We start from the raw sequence: 10,707 nt of genomic DNA, 5'->3' as shown, positions 1-10,707 counted from the left end.
TTTCTGTGAGTGTCAACTTTGTGGCCCTTCTGGTAAATCCTGAAGGGCTTTTAACAAAAGGTGGAAGCAGTAGATCTATTTTCAAGTGGCGGGATCCATTCAGATTTTGTGCTGTACGGAGAGTTTGTAGAAATGAGTAGAGCTTTTGTCAGGTGAGTTTTGCATATGTGAATATTCTTAAGCTTAGCCCGTAATAGTGGGCGCTCACAAGAAATGTCAAATAGGAATGCAGTCATAATAAAATGTGATGCAACAAATGGACTCACCGGTGAATCTGTATTCACTTGGTTTACTCCTAGAGAGAAACTGTCATTTCATCATAACAGAAATAAGCTGCCGTGGTTCATAGTCTGCACCCTACTACCCTGTTGTGTGGATGTGCGCACAGCAGCAGTGTGGTGATGTGCGTCACCTCATTAGGAGAGGCTCTATTTACCACCATTAGCATTCATGTGCATGCTCTGTGCATGACTGGTGTCATTTCCACTGCAGATTGGCGTTCTGTGTGCCGGACTTGTTTGTCCTCCCATCAGTCAATGCTGCCTGAACTTCACTGTCAGACCTAACGGGCGGCAGCATCATTATTTTCAAAAGTAAAACCGTTTTCACATAGACATGAAACACAGAGACACAGGTTTATTTAGAGACGAAGCCTAAAAAAAGACAGTTTTTTTAAAAACTTAACATATTTTTAGAAAACTTTCAAACACTCTATTATTAAAATAGGAAGTTTTAATGGATGGAGACATTTTTCTTCCACTTTAGATGCAGGTACATTACCTACCTTACTCTATCATAATGACTCGTGCCATCATTCTTTTTCTCCTTTTACTTTTGAGTAAAAACATGAAAACATTGGTCCAGAATCCAATAAACATGAAAGAAAAAATAATTAATGAATGGAATATAATTGAACGTTTCATTTGAAGAGCAACAGAAGATAACTTCACAAATTAACCTATTATTTATTCAAATGGTTATTATTTTTCTTCAATTCCAAAGAGCCACAATAGAGGGATAAGAGAGCTGTGAGGCTCTGGAGCCTCAGGTTACCATACATGCAGCTGAAAGTCTTGCCTGAACCGGAACTGCTGGGTTTTAGACGGCCTCAGCAAACCTGACTCCGTTTCTCATCTGTCAGAATCCAGGAAGAGGAGAATGACAGAGCTGCTGAAGAGGAGGAGGAAGAAAAGGAAAATAACAGCTGTGGCGATGGATTGCGGCGCGGCGTGGGCAGGAAACTGTCACTGGTCCATAAGGAGCAGCAACAGTGACTGGTATACTTAAAACTCAAAAACTCCTGTCGAAACTGATGTTTCCTTTCTGAGGAGGGACAATGAGCCCAGGTGTTCCCTCCTCAAAGACAGATAAAAGACGTTGAACCCCAGTCTCTGAACTCACCGGTGAATTGGACAATCACATCGGCTGTTGTGACACATTATTGTGATATCCTTTGGATAAACTTTGGATACACTTCATGGATCTACGCCTTTTTTTATTTTTTATTTTTACATTTTCCACTATGTTTTCACCCTATTTTTGCTTTGTTTGTAGATTTATACACTCTACATGTTTTGTCATAAAACATATAGAGTATGAAAGCGCTTTGAGTGACTTGAAAAGCACAGATAAATCCAATCCATTATTATTATTATTATATAAAACTGTTTGATCTAAAATTGGTTGTGATTTCTGCAGCAGAGAAATTAGATTATTGTGTGACATAATCAAAAATGTATTTGCGAAAAGAGAAGCTGGGGTTGTACTTAAAAGCATTGCAACAAGAGATCATTTTAAAGATAAATTAATTGAGAAAATTGTAAAGTAGAAAAAAAATTGCCCGGCCCACTAAGAATTAAACATTGGACTATTAAACTATTAAACTTGTCAGAAATATTATTAATTTAAAGCTGGGTTATCCAAAATCTAAAGATTGACTAAATTTGAGGTTGAGAATCACAATAAATACAATTACTGAAATATATATTGATTAGATTTCTCCCAATTAGATGTCATTATCTGATAAAGAATACCCAGTTTTTAATTTTGAATACTCACCTGAATAATTTAAATCTAAAAAAAAGTGAGATAAGAACTTGATTTTAGGCTTTCATAGAATCATTTCCTAAGTCAATACAACATCACAGTGCCTCAGAAAGAATTTTTGCTGGTTATTAGATCAATTCCAATACATTTATTTTCATCAAATTAGAATATCTTAATTAAAATCAAAATATGATTTTCATTGGGGAGGGGGGTATCCTTATTGATAAGAAGTTTACAAACATGTTTATTTTAGTATTTTTATTTAGCAGTCTCTTATTTTTTATTTTTATTTTAATTATCCTTTTTTATTTCATTTCATTGTTTTATGTTGGATTGACTACTTTGTAACAACATATTGTTAACATTTGTTAACACATTGATTTGTTCGAAGACATTTTGATTACTGTATTGTGTTTGGAAAATGAAAAAAAAAATCCTTTAGGTTTGCAACGTGGATGCAGTAACCCTCCTTGCCAGCAGGTGTCAGTATCGAGTTCACAGAAGAGTGAAAGCCGCAGACAGACTCCGGAAGCGCGGATTTTCCTGCAGCGGAGAGATGGAAGCCTCGGAGTTTGAGGATGTTTTGGATGAATGGTTTATAGAATCCTTGACAGCGTGAGCAAACTTCCCATCTGCATTCTGTCATCATGTTTAAAAGTCGTTTCATAAAATAAAATCCATGAAAATATTTTTTCTAAAATCCTAGAGAGGATTTGAAACAAACAGACCTTGAAACAAGTATCTTTGACTCACAGTCTCCATAAAATGTGTTAAAGTGTAGATTTAAAAATGGGATTGAAGCATATTCCAAAAACATCAAATGGGGAGCAATGTCTGAACTGTAGACACACACTCGCACATTTTCCTGCAGGGCTGATGATGTATCTACAGATGTCTGTGTTTCCTTCCTGCAGGTACAAAGATCTCCATGTTTATCAGCTGGAGCATCCCACCCAGGTCATCGAGTGGACATCTGGGAAAAGTGAGTGGAAAACAGGGAGTGCGTTTATGCAAAAAAGCATTTTCTACTTAAAATATTACTTTTTGCTGCAACAATGAGTATTTTAAAAAAATCTAAATTATGTTTTACAGCATTGACAAAGTTAAAGGACTTTCACTGCTCACAGGCTGGTCTGGCTCTTTTTTCTTCTTCTCTCCGTTCGTTTCAGCCGTTTGCGTGGCGGGATACGGTTCCTCCAAAAACCAGCTCTTGGAGCTTCGATTACCACTCAAGCTTTTTGCAGAAGAAAACAAGGTAACAGTGAAGAAGACAAAAGCTTTTATAGTGAAGCGCCGTTTCCAGCTGTCTCTGAACTTTTGTCCCATTTGCTGAGTTCAGGGTCTCTGTGCAGAGCGGGATTTCAAACTTCTCCATGGTGGTTTCTCAGACGGGCCAGTTGGCTGCCTCAGACATATCCCAGCATCCAGGTGAGCTCAAACATCTGTCTTCTCAGACAGTCAGTTTTTCTTCCTCCTGCTCAAACCTGAACTGTTTTCTGAAATGGGTTTTTGATTTCTGGAAAAACTAGCATTGAACTAGTTTGGAGTTTTGAATCAGACTCTGAATGTGTGACTTTCCTCACACCAAACAAACTTCATGAGGAGTTGAATTAATAAAGGTGACTACTTCTTTCTTTTGAGGCAGACTGATTGTGACCAATGATGGACAGGGGACTGACCTGCAGGTGTGGGACCTTGGAGGAGATGACAGTGGTGAGATTTATGTTAAATATTCTCTCTTGTAGCGTGAATTTAAAAGTTTAAAAATTTAGTTTCTCATTAAACTTAAAAGGGTTAAACATTTCCAATACTGCCACTGACGTACTCATCCTCCTTTGGAGGAGGAAAAATCTTCATTTCCCCTCCTTCCCTGAGAAAAACTCTGACAAAATAAGCCAGATATATTAAACTTTAATACCATATCAAAATCTTAAACATTCCTGCTGCTAGAGAATATAAACAAATTAAATGAAGGATTAATTACTTTGAAGAACAATAACATTGAACCTATGTGCAAAAACTTGTGTTAATGGCTTCAATGTGCCTGCTTTGTGCCACAAATCTTTTCAAGACGAGGTTGCAGGTTTTCTTACTTCGACTCTCGAGTCCTGCTCAATATTGAGCCTAGCTCTGTTCTTTATTTTCCAAGTGGCAACAGCAGAAAAGTCGATCTCACAAAGATAGGACGTAGAATGGAAGCAGAACGCCCAAAGTCTTCTGCCCCATGAGTGGATGCTCCCTCTCCACACCCAGCCAGAACTCAGGGAGTATCTGTGCTGTAAACCTCATCCTCAGGGGGGAGTCTGACGTGATTTCAATGAACTGATCCTCCTCAGCAGAGCTCAAACCAGCAGCTGCTGCTGCGTGAAACGGATCTCTCAGCCAGTCGTATTGAGATCTGTTGTCTGGGAAATATTTGAGAAAGAATCCTGGCAAAGAAAAAAAGGAATAAAGTGAATGATCCTTTTTATACAAAGTAGAAATAAATTAAATAAAGGATCATTAACTTTGTATGTTCTCAAACTGTGGGGCGTGCCTCCCTTGGGGGGGCGCTGAGGCATTACATCCATTATACATGCTTTTCTCCATTCTTCAACAAATTTGATCAGAGTTGCAGAGAAAGGCAGGTGAGGGTATCCAAACCGTACCGGTTGCATGTGCGAAATGCGTCAACGTCCGGGCCGCATTACCGTTCTTTTAAGACGTTAAAATCTGTGTCTGAAAGTTTGAGTTTAGTTCCTTCTCCGACGGTGATTGGCTGTCTGCTGCGTCTCTTCTTCCATCTGCAGACGTGATCAGAAGAACAGGAACTGTCAAAGGGAGGGAAAGCGCCCAACAGTGTGGAAGCAGGATTGCAGCTTCACCGTCTTCATCGCCTCAAGTCCTTCATGGAGCAGAGAGCGGCAGTGTCCAGCTGACTCAGCTGACTTCAGGACAATCCCTTTATAAATTAGGTCAAACTGTGGAAACTGGAATGTAAACAAAATACATTCATGCATCAAGGTTTGTAGAAAATCAAACTGATTTTTCCCTTCCATTTTTCCCTTAAACAGAGACCGACACTTCAGATCCTCTGAACTCCTTACAGTTCACGAGTGATGCGGTTTTCCTCGCCGGATGCTCCAACGGGAGAATTTACATGGCTGACACCCGAGTGTCCGCCGCTCCTCAGATGTCACCTCCGCCTGCATCTTCAGGTCAGTCCGCCGTCTGGTGGACAGACGCCACTGCAGACCCTCAGCAGGCGAGCTGCAGGGTTGTCAGGCTGTCTTCCTCTGGACACGCCGTGGTTTCAGACCTGAGGAAGCTGGGAGAAGCCGTGTGTCAGGCTCAGCTGGACATCCACTGCAGCTCGGACAACGTCACGGTGTCCTGGGCTCCGAGGAGGAACTACATCTCCGCGTCAGGTCAGCCTCGACAGGAAGCCGAGCTTTTAGACTTCCACAGAAATACAGATGTGACTAGCCGCTACTTTAAAGCGATGCTTCTACTGTTTCTGCACTAAACTCAGGCTTCAGTGGAGTTGTGGACATCTATGACACGCGTGACTGGAGGATAGAGTTGCGGCGAGTTCAACCGCTTTTTCAGCATCGTGGTCACGAAGTCTCGTGTAAGCAGGCTGACGGCTGCGACCCTGTCTGCATCACCGCCCACGTCTGGCACCCTGAGCGCCCGCAGACGCTGCTGTCCACCGCTTCAGACGGCTCAGTCCACGTCTGGGACTGGGTGGAACCGGATTCTAAAAGAGCAGAATCCAAATCAGAACCCAGTATATTGCAGGACCAGAAATAAACTGGAGGTTGGACAGCATGAATCACCTCAGACACACGGATGGAGTATTGAATGATAAATATTTCATTTCAACAAGGGAGTGTGACTGGTCCACAGGGACTCGTTAAAACTGCCACAATTGACCTTCTTGAAAACTCATGACTCAGCTGTTACCCGTACAGCATCAGCTGCGGTGTCTAATAAATAAAATAATTATGAGTCAGAAAATATCATTTTACTTCAAATTATTCCCCATCCAAATTATTTTGAGTGTGTATGTTTTTTTTTTTACCTCATATTTAGTCAAAAAACTTTAGTTTCTTAATATGAAACACTTAAAACCCATCTATGGAAACACATTTTTCAGACTTGAGTTAGTAAAATACTTTTTGCACCTGGATTTTGTTTTACTGAGCAACTGGATGTTTTTGTCCTTGGTTTATACGGCCAAAAAGGACAGCTCAGTGAAGGATGGAATTCTTATTCAACCACTCTGAATGAAGGGAGGCGATGATGGTTATACTTAAATTTTTTTTTTTTTTTTTTAATCAATCCACCCGAGTCGAAAGCCCTGAAAAAGGGCGGACAGTTGTGCGTCTGTAGAATGACTAACCTACATTAGGAAAACTGTCCCTTCATTGAAACAACAGGAATAATTCCAGCTGAGAAAATATAGTAACATCATGTCATGACCGTGACCTTATGTCACCTTCAGTTCACAGCAGTGAATGGTTTACCACAGAATAAGAGGACATGTGTCCATCCAAGGCACAGTTTGTTCACTATGTAACAGTGAACTCTGATATATTACAGATAAATAGGATTTAAACTGAACTCGGTAATGAAGGTGAAGTTTCAGTTCTAAGCAGCCGGAACCGTTCTGCAACTGTTTTTAGAGGAGAAATATAAGATAAGAATGAGCAAACGGTGCAAACCACTCACTTTTTTAGGGGACCGACATTTAAAAAAAGAAACAAGAAAAAGGGGTTTTCACAACCAGATTAAAAGGAAAGAAACTTTTTAAGGAAGATTTTTTTTAATAACTCAGACCTTAATTTTGATAAACACGTTAAAGTAAATGAAAATTGTCTTTTGGTGTTTCTAACATGTTCTTGTATCGTTTTCCTCATGAGGAAGGATGTATATAAAGAAAATTAAGAATACAACTGTGTTTGGGAATTTCAAATAAAACTGTTGTGAATCAGGAGCACACAAAAAGATGCAGTTTGAAAAAGTTTGTAGTTGCGTAAAAGCTACAATTAGTGGGCCACGAGCTCCGTTCCATTCTGATGCATCCACTTCCAGACAAATATACTTTGTCTACATTAAACCTTAAGCATTGAAAGCATTTTTACAAAAATACAAATCTAGTAACAACTTTCAGAAATTTCTGAAAGGAGCTTTGAAAATTTCTCAGCAACGTTTTTATCAGAATAATTCTGCTTTCAGATCAGAGGGGGAATATTTTTGCAGCTTGATTTAGAAAAATAGTTTTAAAAAAGGCAAGACTTGAGCAACAGAGCGGCATCACACAGCTGATTGTGTGTGGGTTAGATTTCCTACAGTTGCTGATGCTTGTCCAAAAATGAAGTGGAGGAAGTTCTGCAGAGCAGACAGGATCATCTAAACAGTGTCAAACTGTTTTAGTCTTGGAGAATCAAGCAGTGTACTCCTCGTTGCATAATCTGATGTTATAGTCTGACGCGTCATCTGCTTGGAGTGGTTTCTTTTTATAGCCTTCTGCACACACTGCAGCTCAAAAGTCCTGTTTGGTTTCTCTATAAAAAGAAAAGTTATTGTTAATAATTTAAAGTAACAAAGATGTTTAGTAATGTCTCATCTTTGAAAGTACTGAAGACGGAAAGAAATGATTGTTGTGGAGTCTCCGTTAATAAACTTTTAAGTTTATTCCACCATACCGGCTTTCCTCTGTTCTTTATCCACCACTACAATGTCTGGTTGGTTCGCCATTACCATCCTATCAGTCTGGATCTGGAAGTCCCACAGGATCTTTGCCCTCTCATTCTCTACCACCTTCGGAGGTGTTTTTTTTATTTTATTTATTTTTTTATATATGTCCCAGATGCTTGATCTCTTCATAAAAAACATTGTATAAGTTCACATCTTCTTGGGAGTTTAGAAAAAAATGCCATCTATGAAGAAATTTAAAATACATAGAATTTTGTTTTGTTTGCCAATATTAACACTTCATTATGATCATTGTTGTTTTTAACAATCAAAATAATCTTCCCCTTAATCTTTTCAGTTAGCATTGAGAAATTAGGACAATGATTCCATGCTTATTTTAGGGAAATAATCATCCAGTTTTACTAGATTTTCATTTCAAGCAACAGTTAAGAAAAGAAAGGGTGATTTTTATTTTTCATTAGTCATAATTTGTGATGTGTGCAATAGGTTTAGGGTAAAAAAAACTAGAAAAAAAACTTGACATTGGATTCTTTTTGGTAAAAATACCCTTTACTTTAAGGCTTTAGTTTTAGCATAGATCCTTACATTAGATTTCATTGATTTCTTTGTTTAATTTTATTGAAATAGGGCTACACATATTTTTAATCAATATTTTTAAAATAAATATTGAGCTGTAAATTATAAAAGAAAATTTCAGTTTTCCCACTAAATTTCCTAACTGCATGGAGTTTATTACTAAACCGATCGATGAGTTCACAAACATCGTTTATACTTTCCAAATTTTCCACAGCCAAGAATGTAATTAATTTTTTTCTCGCCTCCTCAAATATTGAAAATATTTAGCTTTTTTTTGCATTTCCAAAAACCTTAATTTTAATTAAATCATTTTTTCCCCCCTTTTACCGTTTAATCTTATCATGCAGCCACAGCTTGTGTCCTCTGATGTCTATGCAGAGTCTGATGCGCCTCATTCACTTTCAGCACATTTGCTCAACAACACATTTAATCCAAACTCTGGATGAAGCCAGTGTTTTTTCTCCGCTGGCCACTCTGATTTGGTTGATGAAGAAGTAAGTGGCAAAAACATGCTTTGAAAAAACATTACATTTATTAAAAGTTGTTAAAAAAATGATTGAAGGGTTGGATCAGAGTTGTATGGAGCTATGGGTGTCAAGCAGCATGCATTGCTGACCCAGCAGCAGGGGCGTGGCTGTCTGCAAACACCTGGTTCCACGCCCAGCTTTGTGCCATGCTCTAACTGTATGGCTTCATACGGTTATGGAGGTTTGGCTCGTGCTCTAACTAGTGGCGGTGTGTGTGTCCATCTGGATGCGGTGTCCAATCAATGATGTCTGCTCTCTCCTCCTGGCTCCTGTCACGGGGCCAAACGAGGTCGAAGTGCTGCTAAGTGGAAAGATACCTGGACTGAACTTGTCCTTCAAAATTCATGACAAGGGCCCTGTTTTCATCAGTCTGGTTCATCAAAGTTGAGTCTGTTCTATTAACCTTCATTTAGAGGAGATGTGGGCAGGGAAGACAAAAAGCTCAGCTGTGAGGCTCGCGAGGGCCACGTTCCATTGGAGTGTTTAATTAAAGCTGAATGTTTGTTTGCATGGAGACAGGAGTCAGGTTTCATAAAATAGTCAAACACACTGATGTTCAGGAACCTATGAAGGGAAATGTTTTCCTAAAAGAAGCATTTTGAAATTCAATCACAAGATCATAAAATCAGATATGTTTTCTAATGTTTTCAAATAAGAAAAGAACCTGATTTTTTTTATCCTTATTGAAAAAGTAAAATAAAAAAAAGTAAAAGCATCTTGTTTTTTTTCTTAAACAAGATTGGATTGGAATTTTCCTCCTCCCATTTTATAAAAGATTTAGAATCTATTGCCATACAATATTCATAAATGCATCTAAACCTATAACCTCTGCCTACATTTGTGACCACCACAATGCAGAATATCCAGCATCTCCTATAACAAACTTTTTGCATTTTTTTGTGAACCAACACGAGGGACCAATGGGTTGAACATGATTTTTTTTGTAAAAGTTTTCCATTTGTGCCACTAGATGTCACTAAATCTCTCAAAGCAGCTGTTGAATGATCAATCAGTTGCTCAGCAATCAGTCATGCTAATCTGGTTTTTCTGTTTGCACCTTTTTGTTAAAATTTGTTCAGAAAACAATCAAGAGTTGTGCCATAACATTATGATGCCATTGGTGGGAAATATTGCCTACAGAGAGAAGTCAGCTGCTGCACTTAACGTGAGCTTCAAAAATACCATCATGTCTTCCATAACACTGAACCAACATCACCTCTATAAAGACTGCCAGGTGTGACTGCAGCTTTTCTAAAATTCCCACATATCCAAATAAAAAGTATCCTCTTGTGCCATTTTTTTAAAATATTGTTGATCTCTGAAGGAGTAAAAACAGTAAAGCATGACTTGGACTTTGTCCGGTCAGAAAACTCTGATAGACTACAACTACAACCCAATAGGAGCCATAAAGTTTTCACCCTTTAGAAAACTAAAACACTTATTTGGATTTATATTATTGTAATTATATGAGGAATATGAATTAACTATTCATTATTGTCAAAAATTAAATATAAACAAAAAAATAGCCTTTTTTCTTAACATGAAGTGGTTTATACATTTTGACAGAGGTTCACATGAATTTCTTTCAAAATAAAAGACACAATACCAAGTACCATCACATCAATGCAACAAATGTAGAAGTAGGTAGTAATCTAAGCAGTGAAAAAAAAGAAGTTTTACCGTTTTCTGGTGCGTCTCAACCAGAAATGGCGCAGTGAAAATCCTTACTTTTTCAACAATAGGAAATCTGCCTTCTGTATGAATTCTGGCTGTGCTCTCGGTTCTTAAAAATGATTTGCAGAAATGTAATTGCGTAATTTTTTTAAATATATGTCCTCCATCACCAGAAAAATGCTAC

At 38.3% G+C, this 10,707-nt stretch overlaps 1 protein-coding gene across 2 annotated transcripts; it reads left to right on the top strand.

Annotated features, from left to right (window-relative positions):
* The first annotated feature begins 2,509 nt into the window (after positions 1-2,509).
* Positions 2,510-7,733, top strand: wdr73 (WD repeat domain 73). 2 transcript variants are annotated; one of them, XM_004078461.5, is made up of 8 exons: positions 2,510-2,661; positions 2,961-3,028; positions 3,216-3,301; positions 3,386-3,474; positions 3,692-3,759; positions 4,836-5,000; positions 5,100-5,453; positions 5,558-7,733. In XM_004078461.5, exons 1-8 carry the CDS (start codon positions 2,603-2,605, stop codon positions 5,836-5,838), a joined length of 1,170 nt encoding a protein of 389 aa, XP_004078509.1. In that variant the 5' UTR covers positions 2,510-2,602; the 3' UTR covers positions 5,839-7,733. The 2 variants fall into 2 exon arrangements, with proteins under 2 accessions (XP_004078509.1, XP_011484013.1); XM_011485711.4 differs by having other exon boundaries at positions 2,529-2,661; positions 3,688-3,759.
* The last annotated feature ends 2,974 nt before the right edge of the window (positions 7,734-10,707 follow it).

Source organism: Oryzias latipes, chromosome 16, assembly GCF_053564925.1.
Source record: "Oryzias latipes strain Hd-rR chromosome 16, Olatipes_Hd-rR_3.1".
NCBI classification, from domain to species: Eukaryota; Metazoa; Chordata; class Actinopteri; order Beloniformes; family Adrianichthyidae; genus Oryzias; species Oryzias latipes.
Note: the sequence above shows the minus strand (reverse complement) of the source record. Positions and strands in the feature narration are given on the sequence as shown.

Bases quoted from the DNA above. Each gene is read 5' to 3' on its own strand.
- wdr73 (XM_004078461.5), top strand. From the start codon at position 2,603: ATGGAAGCCTCGGAGTTTGAGGATGTTTTGGATGAATGGTTTATAGAA. The intron at 3,029-3,215 runs GTGAGTGGAAAA...CGTTCGTTTCAG, and splicing joins CGAGTGGACATCTGGGAAAA to CCGTTTGCGTGGCGGGATAC. The intron at 5,001-5,099 runs GTCAAACTGTGG...TCCCTTAAACAG, and splicing joins ACAATCCCTTTATAAATTAG to AGACCGACACTTCAGATCCT.